The sequence below is a fragment of the Perna viridis genome, chromosome 1 (assembly GCF_037379345.1).
Source record: "Perna viridis isolate PV_CMFRI_1.1 ecotype Kerala chromosome 1, ASM3737934v1, whole genome shotgun sequence".
In the NCBI taxonomy this organism is placed as follows: domain Eukaryota; kingdom Metazoa; phylum Mollusca; class Bivalvia; order Mytilida; family Mytilidae; genus Perna; species Perna viridis.
The window spans coordinates 67,988,750-68,010,863 of NC_142445.1; the positions used below are offsets into that span (position 1 = coordinate 67,988,750).

A 22,114-nucleotide genomic window follows, 5' to 3' on the forward strand; every position below is an offset into this window, starting at 1 on the left:
GACTTTTTAGGAGCAACTCGGCGGGTGTTTCTAGAAAAGCAGAGGACGCTTACCCTACCGGTGCACCTGGTCCATGCTCCCAGTTTTTAGTGGAGTCCGAGTTGCTCATTTACTTTTGTGACTTTGTATGTATGATTTTAGTTACTTTATGTTCTTTGTTGTGTATGTCTGTTTTCCATGTCTGGTCTTTGTCCCTGGATTACATTCTTTTGATTACCGCTATAACCTTGGTTCCCTTGATTACTTAACAGTATATTTTTTTCTAACAAAATTTTTAACTTTAGCTGCTGCTGAAATTTGTTTTAATAATATCAAGCATGAACCCAAAAAAAACCTTCCTCAGCAATGAAAATGTTCTATGCCTTAGTCATCCTTAATCATGTTAATGTTGAATGGTTGTGATATATCTTCTACTGTGTATTTTTGGTGTAATCGCTTTGTTGTTTTGATTTGATGTTGTAATATTATATCCTATACATTCAACAAGTGGAAACACCTTGCCTGTCTGTTCATCCATCCCTCCGTCCGAATTATTATGACTTCCAATGGATGGATTGATTTCAGATTTGGTGTGTGGCTTCATATAGATGAGGCATGTGTTGTTATGGTTACTCTACATCAACTTCCTGTACAAGTGGCATAGCACGACAATGCATGCAAATTCATGTTATTTTATAGTTGTCCATGCCCTGAAGAATTTCATTTTCCATCTTTGAGGATCTATTTTAGCTTCTTAATAGAAATTTATAATTTTACATGATTGCAATCAATTTCTGTTTCATTTTAGTCAGTTTGCAGACTCTTATGGATTCTCTGTAGTTCCTACGAATTTTTATTGCTCAACTGATTGTGAATCTCTCTTTAGAATTCAGTTGTCAAAACGTGATGAAATTCGAGATTTTACAGATAATCATCATAAAAATACATATCATCATAAAATAGCATAAACATGTCTGAGTTTTAGTTTAATGACTGGACATTTATATTCTCACAAATTGCGTTTTTATTTTTCAAATTTTAAACTACATTAACATTTTTACTACATTGTGCATATTTTTCAGAATTTTATCAGGAAGGAATATTTGTATTTTTACTGAATCTGTAACTAATTTTGTATTGATAATTAAAATGTGATTGATGGGAATCATTTTTTGTGGACTTAAGAGGGTACAGAACACCTGAGGGAAATAACTTCGTAAAAATCAACAGAACGTTTTATTTTGTGATATTATGATATCAAACTCAAAGCACCTTAGTAATCTTAAGTTTTGGTGATGAACCTACTTTAAATTCATTGAAATTATTGAACCATGTGATTCAAATATCTTGAAATTTATATATTTTGCTTCTTTTATCATAGTAAAACAGTGAATTTAATTTTATGAAATTTAAAGGTGCAAAATAAATTTTTGAGAAGCTTAACACCTTTATTGAGATTATAGCTTTACCTTGAAATTTAAAGTTTTATTCATATTATATGGTGTATTGCCTTAACTATTTGTGAATAAAACGGAATTTGAATTTCATTGCAAAGGTCACGTAGCAAAGGTCCACTGAGGAAAAAATGTTTAATACATGTAAACTATACATGAAAACCCTGTATCATCAATTTCGTAATTAATGGTACATATTATTTTCAGAACATCAAATAAAACGTATTAGAGGTCATTTTAGGTAATACTCAACCTCAATATCCTTGTTTTTTTACGGTTAGAGGTCATTTTGAGGATTGAGATAATTATCATCCTCGGTGTCATTGTCCTCCACGGTTAGATAATTTTCACAATCACTACCCTCTGATGTTTCTGTCTTGTCCTTGACCTCTCTGTCGCTCTCGTCACTTGATTGGTCGATTTGTGTTGCAGGCTTGGCATCATCATAATCTTCACCTTCACTTTGACTGGTACCTATATCGGTTGGTACTGGAGCTGGTAAGAATGGGATCTCTGAGAGTCTCAGGTTAATGTCGGATGGTGCTGCACACTGTCGGTCGTCAGGGAGAACATTTTTCTCCGTTGGATCAGACTCGTACTGATTGTCCGCTGCACGGACGGGACATAAATAGTCATCATTTACATTCTCATACTTTTTGTTAAATGGAATATCACTGTTATCAGACAACGCTTCAGATGTCCTTTGGTCCCCAGCTTGATTTTCTTCAATTTTGCTTGGTCGGAGAAAGCTTGCTGGGGTTAGATAACTGTCTGTTGTATTTTTATAACAAGGATCAAACTTAACGTCTGCGAAATTTTCATGTATTTTGATTTCCTCTTCGTTATCTGGATAATCGGGAGGAACGTGAACATATGTGCCTCCATTTGCCATGAAGGCTTGTTGCTGTTCAGTGTTGTTAGATGATGCAACATATCCGTTATGAATTTGTGATGGTGTATTTTGGATAGGGTTAGTTGAAAAGCTTTGCTTTAAATCGGTTTCTGATATCTCAACATAGTCATCAAGTGGTATATTTGGCAGAGGTCTAGTAGCCTGGCTGGGGTCCCGAAAATGTGGTCTGGATGTCTGTACTTGTTGCAAAGTTTCTGCTATAGTCGGCACAGGTTCACCGCTGACAATTTGTCCAGATGTACCCAGGCGTTTAAATTTCCTGTAAAAGTAAAAAAAAATAGATTTATAAATTAAGAGAGCAGATAAATTTGATATCGTTTTGCGTTGTGTAACGTGATTAGTATATGTAGTGGCGGAACCGGTATAAGGCCCCTCCCTCAAATTGGAAACTTTTTTTTTTGCACGAAATCTTGATCTTTCACTCATTTTACCCCAGAAATGTTCTTGCCTCGCTTCTCCTGACCTTAAACCCTATTTACGCCCCCCCCCCCCCCAACCTGATATTCTGGATCCCCTATGTTATGTTTGACAAAACAATTAGGTAAAACTGGCGTCACCAGGATCGGGTTTCGTAAAAAAAACTCTTACCACCACAAATTTCATCACGCAGGACGCTTGAAATCAATGATTTTAGGATTAACTCGGGGATTTTGGAAATTTTAAAGCACATTCTCGTGTGAACATGTGTCCTGACTAATTTTTTACCTCAGTTTTTTATAGCAATCACTAGCCATGGTCTTACCGATACAGCTACATACATGTAGTTATAATTATAAAAGTTTTATTGGACAATTATACTGTTCATCAGTTATGACATGGTCATTGATCTTGAATCAAATGTGCTTATTTTAAAAATTAATTAACAAAATTAATCTTGAGATTCGATCTACATAGCATTGATACATTAGTTTTTTAATGTGTTGCACATATGCATATGCACAGGTAGGATAATTGAATTACAATGTACAAACATTACGTGACTTATTAAATTATCATGTAAGACTGTTTTGACTCAACTTTTTAAAAAAATGTATAAATTGATTTCCGTTAACAATGTAGTTATTCCTGACCTTGTGACTACACAGAAGGCAGCTATACAAACTATCAACAGAAATACAGCTCCACCGGCACCGCCTGCTATATACACTGTATCTGAAACATACATGTACAATAGAAAAAAATGGATTTGGTGAAACGTAACAAATATACCTGTGTATAACATAAATATGAAATAGTAAATATTTTCAGAGATCACTAGAAGTCTTCAATAAGTTTAAACACACATGTAAGTAAGCTGTGAAAGGCCCGACAACAAAGTAATAAAACCCATGGTAAACAATGACAATTCTTCGAAATCAAACTAAAATGTAATATAACGACGTATTTATAAACTTGCTTTGTTTTTCGATATTAATATTAAGTACAAGACTAAACATCTATAGACATGTATCTGGTAAAAAATAAAGAATGAAACTTTTTATATTCGCAGAAAAAAATATCAATAGATTTATGAAGTATTATAATGTTATGTATGATAGAACTATCAATACTGGAGAAACAAACAGAAGGAAATCCGTGGTCGAACTATACCGAAAATATCTAAAGGAATTCAGAGAATCTACAACCAGTAAGTAAGGATTTTTATGTAGTTAAACGCTGTGATTCTTAACGAATCCAAAATGAGAAGATGTCAGTTTTATTTAATTTATAAGTATGTTGATCAAAATGGCTTTAACAATCGGAAGTCCTTTAATCGCTCATTAAGGAGCTCATTGCTACCTCTGTTATTGGAATTGTAGTAAACTTTCTAACGGATGTGCTTAATATACACTTTTATACTACATTGATTATTATCGACGAAAAGATTGCAGAACAAAACAGGGTTCCTGAACTTATACGTGTACTTCATAAGATTTTGAAGTTTAATTTGTCAGCAAAGGGATAGTTTCTATAATAATGGCTCGCTCGATACAATATACAGGAGATATGCCGTTGCAGTTCCTGAAATTAATTAGAAGAGAGCAACGGTCCGTAAGTTTATACTAGGGAGGTTTTGACTGAAAAATGCTTATTGGAACTCGACTATACACAAAATTTACACAATTTTCCAATCCAAGGGGGTCCTACCCTCGGAACCCTCCCCCCCCCCCCGCCCGGTAACTGATAAGCATGTTAACTTACCATTGGAGTCAGTATCTGTAGTTTCCGATGTTGTTATCACTAACGAAGAAGTCGACGGCTTAGTGGGTGTAGTTGTGGCCTCGGCACATGCTGTAAAATAAAACAATTGTATGCTAGGGAATCGATGGTTCGGACTACATGTGCATGTATATTGGCGCATATTGATGTATGTAATATTAGAAGCTCCAAGGTGCCCGAAACGTTCACTGGTGCAATATTAAGATATAAGAAGAGCGAAATTCTATGAACAGTTATCACTGTTTATTCATTTTGGCTAAAAATAGGGGAATTATCCCTATTCAGTTATTGCAATCATTTTGTTTTCAATACTACCTGAACTATTCCGGATACAATGCGACAAAACATGAGCTACATCAGATTTGTAACTTTAGAATAAAACATATTTGTTAAATGTTTACAGAAGAAGAAAGTCGAATGCATACACTGGCAACTTTTGAATAAGGACAATTTCTCATATCCACATAATGTAACAAAGATCTTAGAACAGGTAAAACAAAATGTACCATATGTAGACTAACAGAGCACTGGTCAAGATCATACGAACATTTGATTTTGGGGGCTGTGGATTTTTTTTTTAATTTTGATTCCAAGTTTTATAGATAAAAATGATTTGTCGCTAGCAATTAATAAGAAAAAATGTGTTTTAATTAATTGTATATCTGTAAAAAAAAATAAATGTGTTTTGCTTGTCACATGAGTGAAAAAATCTTTATCACGGGAGCAAGTCAACTGACCCCTCCCCCCCCCCAAAAAAAAAAAATCAAATGGTTGTTGCCTTATACATATCGATATCTCTACATGCCAGATATATACAGACAACACTTCGTGTCAATTTTTCCCTGGAAAAGAAATTGAGGTTTGCCTTTAGGTCAAACACTCGGGCCGTCACATACATTTAAGGTAATGGTAAATGTTTCATCAACTTATTTTGTTACATCCACATGCCAAAGTTCTAAAGTCTGAGGCACATGACACAAAAAACAATACATTTTTTTCAAAAATAGCACAAAATTTAAAGTCTAGGCGAAAAAAAGGTCATAATGTTATACGACACACCACCTCGTTCTGGCCCATCTGTCATAAAAAGTCAAAATACAATACGGTTTGGTCCAGACAAACTTCTGTATGAGAAGAACAAGATGATGTTTAGAAAGAAAAAAACATACCCACTCTAAACATGTGTTTTCCATTTTCGAAGTGGAAGGGAAGATTCATTGTTTAAATAGAAAGACTGAGTGACACTTACTCTGTGTAGAACACTGTGTACCACTTGCTAGAAGCAGGTTGTCAAGTGCTACAAAACCAATACTGATCGAGTTCGCATCTTTCGATCCTTTGAAGTATATCTTTGAGAGATTAGAAAAAGTGTTATTTTAAAGACATGGTAAGGAATAGAACAGCTACATGTTCTGTACTTTAATGGTACATGTATATCAAATGGAAATGTCAGAAATTACAATTTTTTGTGTATTTATAAAGTTCTTTAAATTAAGTACATATGCAACCTACAATGAGAAAATATAATCAATAAAATATTAATTATTAACCAACTACCCAAAATACGATAAAATATGTCTAAAACTGACCAATTGATATGAATTCAAACTGGGCATCTATACGGGGCCAATATGGATCAAACCAGGGCCAATACGGCATCATAACTTCCCGTCGTTTGATACCGCCATTTTGAATTAGATATTATCACTTCATTATCCTGCTGGATTATTTATGCAAATGTACCTAAACATGTAAATAATTAACCAAACAAATAAAAAACTAAGAATAAGGTAAGAAAACTTGATTTTGATTTGGCATATCATTCAAATACAATCACAAGCTTTAAAGAGCTTCAGACCAAATATAAAAACATACATTATGTAACATAAACCAGACAAACTAGAATCAAAGGATATGCACATAGAAAACAAAACAAAAAGGAATCCAACATAACTATGATATGCAAACCAATAATTTATTACACCTGGCAACCCTATTGTAATACCTAAAACAAAAGAGCAGAATATAATTTCAATTGCACATTAGTATATCTAAAATGTGCTTTCAGAATTGTGTTATTTCAGGAACTTATATCACCAGGACTAGAAGATGCAGAAACACAAAAAAAGCTTCCATTTCATACAAAAAAGATATTCAAGACTGATTAATGCATGTAAACCTACATGTTCTTGGTAAAACACGAAAACAACTGTTCTACAAATCATCTAGTTGAGTTGGTTTATAAAATTGTCAATAAATATGTAATTTGACATTGGCCGTTACAGGTTTCGGTCAATCATATTGGCCTCGACAGCCGTATTGGCTCTCGGCGATGCATCGGAACCAATACGACCGCCTCGACCAATATGACAGACTTCAAACCTATAACAGGGCCAATATGAAATTACATATTTATTAACATATAATACAAATCAGTTATGATCAAATAAGTTTGTGGGGTTAAACACACGTTCCTGTTTTATTTCGTAACATGAAAAATGTGACGATGTCAAACAAAGATAGACTGATAAATTAGTACTCTAGCAATGCTAGAGGTTGCCTGGCAAGCTATTTCCTGACTTTGTGCCATCATAACCTCTAGCATCTGACATGTTGAAAGCCACCGCAAATGTTAATTAGCTAAACATGTGTTTTAAAATACTTTATGCCTTTTATTTGCATAAAAGAAGTTTAACCTACCGGAAATCGAACGATAAAAATCCTAAATATTTGTTAAATACCTAGAAATCATTTGTAATTAAGACAGTTGTCAAAATGACCAACAATTTTGAATTAGGTCACTAATTTACGGAATACAATGTATTTTGACAAGACGAACTTAAAATTGAAAAGCAATTCTTTGGTTTATTTGATATGTTCGTTTCGCAAATTTTAAAATCCGTAATTTAATAAACCGGAATTACATACTCAAAAAGCTAAAAATCAAATATGAAGTTCATTTCAACTGCTTTTACAAGGGATTTCCAGGATTGCTGGATTTTATCATCAGGTAGGTCATTGTTTTTCTTTAGTCACCTTCTCCCGTGAAATGGTAAAGAAACTGTGTAAAACGTTTTAAATTGAAAATAGTTTACTATAATTCTGCCGATTTCAAGGAATGGCGGAACGAGCGTTATGCAATATGGCGATCGGAATTAAGAGGTTGGGGTATGGAGGTACGGAATTCCAACCTCTTACGTTTCTAGGAGTAATAAATTAGTGGTTTGCGACATATTGTAATGCAAACCAAAATAGGAAGTACTTCATCATTTGTCATGAAGCAGTAGTGTTTTTATATTCTTAAAAGAGCAATCTATTGATCTTTTATATGCTAAACACCCGCATGATTAGAAATCGACATTACTTCACGGAACAAATCGAAAAATTACGTAAAAAATGGGAAAAAGCAAGATTCTCTCTCATTATTAAGGGGTTTTAATACTAGATAGGGTAATTTTTTTATCTTCAAAATGCCAGCTCTTATGAATGCATCAAAATCTAAATTTTACATTAGAGACAGAGGAAAAATAATTCAAATCAAGAAAAAATGGTTTCTCCCAAGAATTCGGAAGCCTCTCGCAGAAATTCTATCACTGCATAATGGTTTTTAAAATGTTGTCGTTTAGAATGGGATGTCGTGGCAAAACGAAACACGCGTGTTGTACAATTCCTAGGCATATTATTGTAGTACTTTACATGTACCTCAAATGGCGAGGGTTGTATGCTAGAAAAACGAAACGTTGCACAGTCCCAATAATCTTCATTCTTGTCCAGGGAGCCAATCATTCGATTTGCTCCACCTATGTTGTAACCGTACTCCAAATGCAAACCGGTACTTCCATACATATGATATCTAAATTTCAAACATGAATCATCGGTTGATGTTTTAATAGTGATTTTAAGAATTGATTCCTTGGAGGTGTCATCCGATATAATAAACCAATCTACAAGATAAGAGTAATTAATACGGTACATTGTCATCGTAATTATAATTTATTTTCTATTTACAGGTAATAATTTTTTTTCATTTGTTATTTGTTAACTTATTTTATACCTGTTGTTAAAAGTATAATATAATATATACATAATATTGATTTAAAACCCACCAAATTGAGCCGTTTGTGTGAAACCCAACAGTGTAGTCAAGGACGTTAAAAAAAAACTCAGTCAGTATGGTAATTTTAAGAACATAAAGTACGAAGCACAATGAATATGCCCTCTTAAAACTAAATTACACCCATATTACAAAGTATTAACTATAATTGCATGTATGTCAGGTCACACTAATAGCTATTATAGACTCACACCTAAAGCTTTAAATGATTATCTGACCAGGCATATTATATTTTTTCTTCATCAGATGTATTTTAATCCAGTAGTAATTACGAGAAACGAGAAGAAATAAATCATTATATACAATATAACAAATTCAACCTTGTAAAGACTCCATTCCATCACACTGTCAAGTAAGAAAAAAATCGTTAAGGCTAAAAACCACTAATTCCACTTCCCATAGGCTTCTATGCTAATTTCACAATATTCAATGGCTTCTCTGGACTTTACCTTAACTTTAACCTGCAGAGGACTATATATCAGCATGATTCTACATATGTCAGCTCACAATCCTCAGAATGGCATGTGGGGTTAGCAGACTTGCAGTGCAGTACTGGTCACCGGAAGTGAAGGGTCTATAAATAGCATGGGAAATCCCAGTGTTTTCACAAGATAGGGGTATATTTAAAAATCATTATGGATATTAGGCTTCACATCACAAGAAGCAAAATGCACCTATAAAATGTACAGAAATGTTTTTCCTTTCAGAAACTGTTTAAATTTTTTAAATAAGATGAGAACTTTTTTCACAGCACTATGAGGAACAGGGGTAATTTCTGCGTAGGACTATTTTTGCGTACGTTCCAAATGCTCATTGGTTGAATTGGTGGTCTGTAACCTAAAGAGTCACTTTTTGTCTTAGAAAAAATAAATAACTATACAGGTATCTTCCTACACACATACTGAATGCATTTGCAAAGTTTCAGTGAAATGTGACAAGCACTTTTTTAAATATTTGATTTTTAAATATAGGGTAACCAAGTTGTGCCAGCAAAAAAGTGAAAATATTCTACCATACTGAAATGCATTAAATATTTGCAAAGAACTTTTTCTGACTTTTCAAATAAAAAATATCAATCACAACTTGTTTTTTAACAATATTAATGAAGAAATAGTTTTAAAAGTAATCATTTTCTGAGAAATTGGTCTATTTTTAAAAATTTATTTCTGACATGCCTCCCCCTTTTTCTTGATCACATGTCAAAAATCCTAAATCTTTAAATTTTCACAAAAGGTGATATATTTGGCTTTAAATTAGTAAATACAGTGTTTTCACATTAAAACATGACCAGTAAAGGGCACCTAAAGCAAAAAAAGTGCTCAATAATGGATTTTCCATGTTGCCATAGGGGAATGCTTATATGGCCTTAACCGCAGTAATGAAAGTGAGTTTTTCCTCATTTCTAACCTAATTTTTGCTCAAATCTACACAAAACTTGATTTCAAGTGCTTATTACTACCATATTTAGGTAAATATAGCCCTCAAAGTTTAATATTTGATATTTTTACTAAATTTTCTACACTTTTTACAAGATAGGACATAAAAATCAGCCAAAAAGACCAATTTTCCATAATTTGGACCTATAACTTAAAAAAATGCATATTTTGAAGGATTTTTGTAGTGTATTCCTCTCATGGCAAAGTTAACAAGATCTTCAAGTAGTTTAAAGCTATTTCAAGAAACTTTTCATTTTGCCATGGCTTCAGCTTAAGGCTAAAAACCACTAATTCCACTTCCCATAGGCTTCTATGCTAATTTCACAATATTCAATGGCTTCTCTGGACTTTACCTTAACTTTAACCTGCAGAGGACTATATATCAGCATGATTCTACATATGTCAGCTCACAATCCTCAGAATGGCATGTGGGGTTAGCAGACTTGCAGTGCAGTACTGGTCACCGGAAGTGAAGGGTCTATAAATAGCATGGGAAATCCCAGTGTTTTCACAAGATAGGGGTATATTTAAAAATCATTATGGATATTAGGCTTCACATCACAAGAAGCAAAATGCACCTATAAAATGTACAGAAATGTTTTTCCTTTCAGAAACTGTTTAAATTTTTTAAATAAGATGAGAACTTTTTTCACAGCACTATGAGGAACAGGGGTAATTTCTGCGTAGGACTATTTTTGCGTACGTTCCAAATGCTCATTGGTTGAATTGGTGGTCTGTAACCTAAAGAGTCACTTTTTGTCTTAGAAAAAATAAATAACTATACAGGTATCTTCCTACACACATACTGAATGCATTTGCAAAGTTTCAGTGAAATGTGACAAGCACTTTTTTAAATATTTGATTTTTAAATATAGGGTAACCAAGTTGTGCCAGCAAAAAAGTGAAAATATTCTACCATACTGAAATGCATTAAATATTTGCAAAGAACTTTTTCTGACTTTTCAAATAAAAAATATCAATCACAACTTGTTTTTTAACAATATTAATGAAGAAATAGTTTTAAAAGTAATCATTTTCTGAGAAATTGGTCTATTTTTAAAAATTTATTTCTGACATGCCTCCCCCTTTTTCTTGATCACATGTCAAAAATCCTAAATCTTTAAATTTTCACAAAAGGTGATATATTTGGCTTTAAATTAGTAAATACAGTGTTTTCACATTAAAACATGACCAGTAAAGGGCACCTAAAGCAAAAAAAGTGCTCAATAATGGATTTTCCATGTTGCCATAGGGGAATGCTTATATGGCCTTAACCGCAGTAATGAAAGTGAGTTTTTCCTCATTTCTAACCTAATTTTTGCTCAAATCTACACAAAACTTGATTTCAAGTGCTTATTACTACCATATTTAGGTAAATATAGCCCTCAAAGTTTAATATTTGATATTTTTACTAAATTTTCTACACTTTTTACAAGATAGGACATAAAAATCAGCCAAAAAGACCAATTTTCCATAATTTGGACCTATAACTTAAAAAAATGCATATTTTGAAGGATTTTTGTAGTGTATTCCTCTCATGGCAAAGTTAACAAGATCTTCAAGTAGTTTAAAGCTATTTCAAGAAACTTTTCATTTTGCCATGGCTTCAGCTTAAGGCTAAAAACCACTAATTCCACTTCCCATAGGCTTCTATGCTAATTTCACAATATTCAATGGCTTCTCTGGACTTTACCTTAACTTTAACCTGCAGAGGACTATATATCAGCATGATTCTACATATGTCAGCTCACAATCCTCAGAATGGCATGTGGGGTTAGCAGACTTGCAGTGCAGTACTGGTCACCGGAAGTGAAGGGTCTATAAATAGCATGGGAAATCCCAGTGTTTTCACAAGATAGGGGTATATTTAAAAATCATTATGGATATTAGGCTTCACATCACAAGAAGCAAAATGCACCTATAAAATGTACAGAAATGTTTTTCCTTTCAGAAACTGTTTAAATTTTTTAAATAAGATGAGAACTTTTTTCACAGCACTATGAGGAACAGGGGTAATTTCTGCGTAGGACTATTTTTGCTTACGTTCCAAATGCTCATTGGTTGAATTGGTGGTCTGTAACCTAAATTAACCAGGTAGATGCCAAGTATTTCAGATTGTAACATGGTCGTATTTGCAGAATGTTGTAACAATGATCGTGAATCACAATTAAAGGGTCACACGACTGGTTGGTATTATTTCATTAATATCAAATTATCTTTATACATACATGCATGTATTAACTTCTTTGAAAAAACGCTTATGTCTGTTAAAATATTGACGTGATAAATGCACTACACTTTCTACTGATAACAAACATGATAAAATTTTAATAATTTTGCCTTCTAACACCAAGATGTTCTATGTTTATTGGGATTTTATGTTGTTTCAATACTCCATGGCCTATTTCTTATACATTCATTCACATTGAAAAGAGCAGAATTATTATGAATACAACATTTTTATTGAAATTGTCATGTAACAAAAAGCATTTGAATACTTAATTGTCCTAAAATGTTTTGAAAAAATGTTGAAATGTCTACTAATATGTTAAAAGCATTCCTAATTAATCAATTCCACCACTTACTAATCAGCATATCTATGTAGAACAGTCATGAACATGAGCTATTGTTCTCACTGGATATTTTTTGTGACAGTACCAGTTGTTAGGAAAGGTAATAAAATAAACGGACGGACAGTAAAAACACATAACGCCCCTTGACATACTCCGTCACGATCAAGCTGCTCTTATCTCGCTCGGCAGTACGACAGGATTGTGGAGAATAACGTCGTCTAGAGCTTTTGACGAAATTAAAATTTGTTTATTGAACAGCTTTGAATGACCGACATTGTTCTATTGTAAAAAGTAGAATCTCATAAGGATATCCCTTGCATCCATATGAAATAGAATCAAATAAGGATATCCCCATATGAAATAAATGCATACATTTTTGGAAATTAAAAATAATCTGAAAGCCAAAACATATATACATTTACAAGATTGAAATAAGATGCAAAACCGAATCAGTATTATTTCTCAGTAAAGTCATTCAATTTAGCGAAATGTGAAAACGAACAATATAGGAATTAAAAAAAAAACATAAATATAAATCCAAGATACACAATGACATTGGTGATTGTAATCCGAATAGCTACTAAAAACATTTAGGATGAACAACAGATACAAAAGAGTGACGGACAAACAGAAAGACATCATTTTCACTGGAGGTTTGAAGTGTGGAGTGTATATCATACGATGGTACAACTTACCACCTTCGAATGCCTTTTTCGGTCCAGCTACACTATAACCTGAATTGTTTGACCTTCCGAAATTCTCACTTGTCCATCCACATAGATTTGTCTCAAAACCACAATTTGTGCCTAAAAAAGAAACTTGAACAATCATGTTTCCTGTACATAAAAGCAAATATTTTTATTGCATTAATTTTATATAAAAGTGTTTGTTCCTTGTCCTAGTGGGTATTCTTACAGTATACTGATGGTTCGTCATTATAATGATACTATAATTTGTTGGAGTTTAAGCGATTAAGGAAGATATATACTTGTGACAATAACGGAATGTTTTGTTTAGTTGTAATATTTATAATGACTGTGTCCAGTTCATTTATTTCCTACACAAATGTAACGACACAAAACATATTTATGAAGAAAAAATTGTATTGCCCTTGTCGGGTTTTAATTAATTTCATATTTAAACTGTACTTTTATTTCAAAGCATCAGAATTTAACCAATTTATTATTTTTTGTCTGGAGAGGAAATCCTCAGTGTTTAAAAGTTATACATTCCAAGATCGCTATTTTAAGTACTAAATGGGAGTGTATTCGCGAATATCTAACCATCCAAACAGTTTATTCCATTTTGTTGAAAAATACCTACATATCATTAATTCAGCACATAATGCAGACAAATTATTTAAAGTCATGAAAAACGTTGACATCTATTATACATAGTTTCATTTCAAGGATAGGTACCTGGAAACAACATATATAAAATAGGTTCTAAAATCCCTTGTCTCCGTCCTAGAATTTATTTTATAAACTTCTAGGGTTACATGTACAGATATGAACGTATAACACGAGAGATTTAAACGTGTAAGAAAATACCGATAAATTAATAAAATATAGGAAACATCGGCAAAGTATTAAATCATCATAAAAATCTGTTCTTCTCTGTGAGATAGAAATTTCATATCGGGTAATCAAATTGTAATTACTACCATTAAACCTAAGTAGTGATCGTATGACTGCTTATACCCCTGTCATAGAAGCTCGTTTGACAGTGTCATTGCTCTACAGAGAAAGTCCGTGTACAGATCATAGGCTCCACAGTAACGAATAAACTATGAAATGTACATGTTGTGTATACTCCATATGATGGAGATATTGTTGTATTGCAACTTTGAAAGTGAATGTTTACTATTTGGAAGTCAAAATCATCGCGTTTGTCATAAACTTTCGATTTTTTACGTGCTGTATTATCTATGTACAAATTAAGGTCGTGGTAAGAGGCAGATGAAGATTATCAGTTGTCTCATTAATTTAAAGTTTATTTACGTACATAAGTTGCAAGCTATTATTCTTGAAACTAAGGTTATTCGGAGATAGTACATCACCTATATAATGGAACTTAAAATGAATGATCGGCTACTCGCGTCTCTATTTTTCTGTAGGAGTTCTTGTAAATCAGTTATCAACTTTAATTTCAAGTTCATTAGGGATTTCTGATATTAGGATTATACAGAGATAATGCATCGTATATTTAACGATATCTGAATTTGAAAGACCTCCAAATTCGACAAAAATAATGTCGACCAAAAATTACAACATTTTAACAACATCAAACTCAGAGTACTTCTTGTTAAAATCAGTATGGGTTTTTCACAAAATTAACCTTTCTTCCTATCTAACAGTAGGTAAGCATTTCTTCTAGTCCTCTGTTTTGTATAGAAACATAGGTAAATATGACTAAAGATTTCACGTGAAAGTGTGGAGGATAAGGTAAGATGCATCGATAATTAGAGATTTGGATATGTGGAGGAATGGTGGATTAAGACGTAGTTGAGTATCTGATGTGGGGAATATGACTTAACAAATGAATGGAGCAAAAGTCTATCGAGAAACAACCGTTAAAGCTGCCTTAGCTGCCAAATTTGATCAGTTTTGATTCTACTGAATTTTGCTGATTCAATGAAATAGTTTGTAGTAATGTAATTGAAGCAATAAATGTCTATAATACCTACACAATGTTGTGAAAAAAAAATGTTTTTAATCAGAGAAGATCGATACCTCTGATCTAATTATTTTTCGCCATTACTTCCGAAGATTACCGACAGGACATTCACCTGGGTTAAAAATACTTTAACCTTACATAAAAAAATTACAATAACGGATACACAGGTATGGGCACTCGTCTTGTTTTCATTTCGTTTCATCTATTTCCTGATTAGTTTTCAAATAAACAATGACCATATTTGAGCCATATAATATCACAATAGGTAAATTTCAAAAGGATCCTTGTGTTATATATTCGAACTTTTTTTCGTTTACGACTTGAGTCCCTCAGTCTTCCTTGCTGTTGGAAAACCATCTTCGCTTTACAATCAGATTTGTTATTACAGAAGCGACCCTTACAGCATATGCGCGGATCAAGGTCACCAGAAGTCACATGCATACGAATTTACCTAGGTCGATTTTTTGTCTTGCAAGACAATAAATATATAGACACCTTTTTCATGTATTTAATGCATTTTATGTGTTGATATCAAATGAAATTATACAGAAAAAGTACAGTTTAGTAGAAATAGTTAAAGTTAACTAAAGGTATATTTCAACAGAAACAAAAATTTACGAAAATGACAGCTAATGCAGCTTTAAGACTGGACAAATGCGTATTGAAACATATATTTATTCAATTAAAGCAATTGCACAGAGGAATAGGAGTTGTGGTCAATGAGAAAAAAATCGAGAAGGAAAACAAGTAATGGAAGTGTATATATCAACACAAGGAGTAGATGTAGCGGACTTGGAATTATGTATTGGAAGAAACACTCCGTCAATGAATGAGAGAAATTGTTTTTAGGAGTTTGAGTTTGGTTCAGGTGAAATGATACGGAAGGTTGGGGAGGTTGAGGAGAAGAAAACCTTTGATAGGGAAAAGATGGTGTATCAAAGTATGGGGGAGACAAATTATGGAGAATATGGAGATTCAATGTGTTTAACGGTGGTAAGAAACCATGCATAGAGATGTGGGGTTTCAGTACAAAGGATTACTTATGTATAGAGAATAAAACATATGAACATACAAGTAGTTCTTAAAACGATGAATGGGGAGTATGGGAATCATAGTGAATAGTATATCGAGAATATGGAAGAGTAATCAAGGAAACCAAGGGAAACTTCATAACCTGTGGAGTGCTCATATCACAACTCATACGTTATGCCAGAGCTTGCCGAAACTACGCAGACTTTTTGTATCGCGCTAGAATTCTAACAAAAAGACTTCTGGGACAGGGTTATGTTAATACAAGACTGAAGTCATCACTACAGTAGTTTTATGGTCGTCATCATGAACTCGTGCGTCGTAACGGTATATCCATCTGCGCAATGAAAACTGAGTTGTTCATCGTGTCATAATTTTCCTTTCCTCTTTCGTCTACCCCGGCCATGACTTTTTATGAACAACTCGGTGGGTGTTTCTAGAAAAGCAGAGGACGCTTACCTTACCGGTGCACCTGGTCCATGCTCCTAGATTTTAGTGGAGTCCGAGTTGCTCTGAAAACGATGTTAGGACTGTCAAATTTGCGAAGCAATTTTTTGGTCGTTCCCTCCGCGGGACTCGAACTCGTACCGTTATGACATCTGTAAATAGTACCCGATGTATGGTTGTACGGGACAGTTCATCTATGATAGAGGATCTAATTAATGATGCATGTCACAACAATCAATATCATACAAACGTCTCAGAATGTGAGGACTCTATTCACTGCTCCATCGGACCATATTGATACAGGGAAGAGAATGTAAACTTAAGTTTATATATATAATTTTTCTTTAACGGTTTTACATCGACAACAAATCAAAACTTAGAAAACTGTGGAAATAAGAACTACACAATATTTCAGTTTCATAAATTCACGGATAAAACCACAGAACAAGATTGTTTTGTTTGTTGGGGTTTAACGTCCGAGCAGCGATATTTCAGCTTTATTCAGACGAGACAGAACAAGAAGGTATTAATATTATATATATATAATACAACGTCTCAGAATGTGACGACTCTATTCGCTACACTGCTCCATCGGATCAAATAGATACAGGGAAGATAATGTAAACTTACAGAAGGGTCTGAAAAATTCCCAACGACGTTAGAACTGTCAAATTTGCAAAGCAAATTTTTTGTCGTTCCCTCCGCGGGACTCGAACTCGTACAGCTTTGACATCTATGGCAACACCGCCTGCACCCTAGACTACTCGGCCACCTTGGGATTTTTTCAGACCCTTCTGTATATTAATTATATAAAAATACATTGTTTTAAAATGAATTTTGAAAGAAGTGTTTAGATGGGGATGTGGTATAAATTGGATGTATTTTGTCTTTTGTCTTTTCAGATGATGCAAAATAACGTATTGTGTGGTGTATATGCACATAATTTTGTTGCTTTCAATTTCTGAATTTACTCATCATAATGATTCATATATAAGCTAGAGAATAGACAATATTTGCATCGTCCGATTACTATCTTATCCTGGATTTTCTGAACTGGTGCCCTTTCATAAGAACTTCAATTCAAACAGTCCAACATGTTTTGTCTTTGAGCACTTAAATTTATGACCAGCAGAGGTTATATGTCTTCTTTACCTCATGAGTTTACACGTACATTTCTGCAATTTTTAATCATTACTTAGACTGACAAGTAAATTCATATTTAGTTTTATCATTTCATAACCGTTTAATGCCAAGTATTTATTTTGTCTCGCATGTACCTTTTTTAAACGCTGTAATATGTCACCTATCGCACGAATGACTATATTATATGTACCTAAAATGTGTCGACAGTTATTCATTGCAAGTTATTAAAATAAACATATAATAAGTTTTAAGTAAAAATTTAGGTGCCTACCATCAGTTGTGCCACTGTTGGTTACCATGAAACACATAATAATGAAAATTATACGGTCCATGTAGGAAGTTTTTACAGGTGTGTTATTTTACAAGGAAGTAAATAGGGTACCCTATTATACCTGGTTTACATCATAGTATGGTGTTATAATTGTCAAATAATACATACATATAACATATACGTATTCTTTCCTTTCCTCTTTCGTCTACCCCGGACTTGACTTTTTTTAGCAACTCGGCGGGTGTTTCTGGAAAAGCAGAGGACCTTACCCTACCGGTGCACCTGGTAAGGCTCCCATTTTTTAGTGGAGTCCGAGTTGCTCATTTGCTTTTGTTACTTTGTATGTATGATTTTAGTTACTTTATGTTATTTGTTGTGTATGTCTGTTTTCCATGTCTGGTTTTTGTCCCTGGATTACATTCTTTTGATTACCACTATAACCTTGGTTCCCTTGATTAGTCTTTCATACGCCTGTCTTTATAGACAAGACTTAGTATGATTGTCCGTTCGTCTGTTGATATAAGCCTATTCTGCTAGCATAATAAAGCTGCAATTCTTGACATGCATCCGTTATCAACCTGTATTGTCAGAAAGAGTGACGGGAATGATAAAGCTCATTACTATATTTTTAAACTTAGGATTTAACTCATCTTACCTTAATGTATTGTTACCTTTATGAGATAATCTCTATTTTGTGACATTATTTGTTGTTGTTTTTGTCTCTCTCTTTGAAGTTTTGTCTTTCTTGTTAATTATGTCAACTATTTGGTTGGTGTATATCAAAACAGGTAAGTGTGCTTAAATGTTAAGGACATATTGTCTTTAAAAGTTTACAGTGTATAACATTATTTGACAAACTGTAGTTTAATCATAAACATGTCATAGTTTGTCTATTTATGTTTACAAACACAAATTGAATGTACCTTTTTGCGGTATTTCATTATTTCATACAGGCTTTATAATGGGATTACGATACATTTTCCATGACGTGATCCTCTTTATGATGTTTTATTAACCAACAACCCAAAATACGTCAAAAAATGACCAATTGATATGAATTCAAACCGGGCATCTATACGGGACCAATATGTAAAAAGAGGGCCAATATGGATCAAACCATGTCCAATATGGCATCATAACTTCCGGTCGTTTGACACCGCCATTTTGAGTTAGAATTGGATTTAATTGGATTTCATCACCAGGAGTAGAAGCTTAAGAAACACAAAAAAAATCTTCCATTTTATACAACAGAGATATTTAAGACTGAATAATACAAATAAACCTACATGTTCTCATGGCCTTATTATAGGTTTGAGGTCTGTCATATTGGTCGAGGCGGTCGTATTGGCCCCGAGGCATCGCCGAGGGCCAATAGGGCTGTCGAGGCCAATATGATCGACCGAAACCTATAACAGGACCAATTTGTAGAACAATTGTTTTCAAGTTTTAGCAAGAACATGTAGGTTAATTTGCATTAATCAGTCTTAAGTATCCTTTTGTATAAAATGGAAGATGTTTGTGTGTTTCTGCTGCTTTTAGTCTTGGTGATATAAGTTCCTGAAATAGCACAATTCTGAAAGCACATTTTAGATATACAAATGTGCAATTGAAAATATATTATGCTCTTTTGTTTTAGACATTACAATAGGTGTAATAGATTATTGGTTTGCATATCATAGTTATGTTGGATTCCCCCCCCTTTTTTTGTTTTCTATGCGCACATTCTTTGATTATAACTTGTCTTGTTAATGTTACATAATGAATGTTTTCATATTTGGTCTGAAGCTCCTTAGTGCTTGTGATTGTATTTGAATGACATGCCAAATCAAAATAAAGTTTTCTGACCTTATTCTAAGTTTCTTATTTGTTTGGTAAATTATATACATGTTAAGGTACATATGATAAATAATCCAGCATGATAATGAAGTGAAAATATCTAATTCGAAATGGTGGTTTCAAACGACCGAAAGTTCTGATGCCGTATTGGCCCTGGTTTGATCCACATTGGCCCTCTTTTTTTCGTAGTGGCCCCGTATAGATGCCCGGTTTGAATTCATATCAACTGGTCAGTTTTTGACATATTTCAACGTATAATGGATAGTTGGTTAATAACTTACATTATTATTTTGTTATAATCTTATAATCGTATACACGAAGTTGACACGTAGTCGTATAGTCGCATACAGTTGCGATCACTTCTAACCTCTCTAAAATTCTGTCAGAATCTGTCAGGATTTCTGTTCTACGACAGCAGATAGAACAGAAATCCTGATAGATCCTGACAGGGTCTGATAGAGGATGTCCTAGGTCAGGACACATTTTGCACTATTCCCAGACAGATCCTGACAGAAACTGTCTTAGGTCGTGACAAATAAAATACGAAAAGCTGTTCTAAACTGTCATACCCCTGGACAGTTCCTGACACTAAATCTTTCTATTCTGTGTGACGTAATTAAGAACTGGAAGTCCGCGATTAATACAGGGGCGGATTCAGGATTTGAGTTTAGGGGGGGGCGTTAATTGAATTAAATGCCATGCAAAGCAAAGCAGAAAATATTATGGGATGAAACTTTTCGTGAATTTTTCTTACCGATTTAGGCGGGGGGCGTAAAAAATGAAAAAATCAAGTTTAAACATAGCAAGGCTTCATTCCCGTCGTACGAATCGGGATTCGGGTGCTACGCCTTTTTTTCGTAATCACTTACATGTACTGTATGTAGCTATAGGAATTCAGTCAGAGAAATATTCGCGAGGTAATGACTGTCAGAACCTGCCAGGAACTCTTCTAATCCACGTATCTGTTCTACTTAGAACTGTTCCTGACAGGAGGGTGTCAGGACCCATGACAAATCATGACAGAGCTTGTCCGAATTCCTAACAGATTCAGCCAAGGTGTGTCGCGGGTCAGAACAGTTTCTGACAGTTTGGAACTGTTCTATGACAGCGAATCCTGACAGGATCGAAGAGAGGTTAGAAGTGATCGCAGCTGTAGTTGAGGTATAGTGACGTTAACATTATTGAGGAATAAGGAACTCGAAGATAACATATTGATTCGTGTTATCCGAACTAAGTCAACTATTTGGTTGGTGAATCTAAAACAGGTAATTGTGCTTAATCTCAATACACTGAATACTGAAATCTGATTGAAAGGCTCAGGCAAGGATTTACATTAGGAATTATTTTTCAAAATCTGACAAGATAAAAAAAAAACAAGCTATCGCCAAGAAATCAGAAAAAAATGTGTGCTTCTTGTCCCTTTGAGTCCTTTCATTACTTGGCTCAAGTCACAACCCTAGAAATCATTCCTGTCTTCTTTTTGTGCTATGACACCTTATAATACAATTTCAAAAAAGATTCATTAAACTGATAGTCAAGTTATTGTCTTGACATCAGGAAATTGAACATTTTCTGCCCTTCTTTTTGGTCCTTAATTTCTGTAAAGTACAAGTTTTTACCACCAAAAATCAATCAGAGTCTGAGCGTTGTGGTATGCAATATTGGGTAATAAGATCGTAGCATTAATTGGTTATAAAATGAAATTCCATGAAATGCTTGTTCGGGCCACTTTGGTCTCTTATTCTTCATGAACTCGTGGATCGTTACAGTGTAACCATCTGCACCATGAAAACTGATTTGCTCATCGTGTCATAGTTTCCCTCTCCTCTTTCGTCTACCCCGGAATTGACTTTTTATTAGCAACTCGGTGGATGTTTCTTGGAAAACAGACGACGCTTACCCTATTGGTACACATGGTCCATGCTCCACGTCCGAATTGCGGATTGCTTGCTTTTGATTTGCGCTAGAACCTTGGTTCCTTTGATTACAGACCAGACCTGTGGCTATCATTTTGGAAATTGGTTCGCACAGACACTTTAAACCA

The 22,114-nt window shown here is 33.9% G+C and overlaps 1 protein-coding gene across 2 annotated transcripts; it reads right to left on the bottom strand.

Annotated features, from left to right (window-relative positions):
- Nucleotides 1-1,554: 1,554 nt before the first annotated feature.
- LOC148630087 (uncharacterized) lies at nt 1,555-18,377 on the bottom strand. Of its 2 annotated transcripts, XM_088560736.1 has the most exons (7): nt 18,235-18,377; nt 13,364-13,474; nt 8,248-8,489; nt 5,795-5,894; nt 4,528-4,617; nt 3,417-3,498; nt 1,555-2,605 (listed from the first exon to the last, which is right to left on the bottom strand). In XM_088560736.1, exons 1-7 carry the CDS (start codon nt 18,293-18,295, stop codon nt 1,711-1,713), a joined length of 1,581 nt encoding a protein of 526 aa, XP_088416862.1. In that variant the 5' UTR covers nt 18,296-18,377; the 3' UTR covers nt 1,555-1,710. The 2 variants fall into 2 exon arrangements, with proteins under 2 accessions (XP_088416862.1, XP_088416871.1); XM_088560745.1 differs by lacking the exons at nt 5,795-5,894; nt 8,248-8,489.
- Nucleotides 18,378-22,114: the final 3,737 nt, after the last annotated feature.

Coding starts and splice junctions, on each gene's coding strand:
- LOC148630087 (XM_088560736.1), bottom strand. CDS start 18,295: ATGGACCGTATAATTTTCATTATTATGTGTTTCATGGTAACCAACAGT. Junction 5,895..8,247: donor TACAACCCTCGCCATTTGAG/GTACATGTAAAG, acceptor AATCTCTCAAAG/ATATACTTCAAAGGATCGAA. Junction 2,606..3,416: donor GCCTTCTGTGTAGTCACAAG/GTCAGGAATAAC, acceptor TTACTTTTACAG/GAAATTTAAACGCCTGGGTA.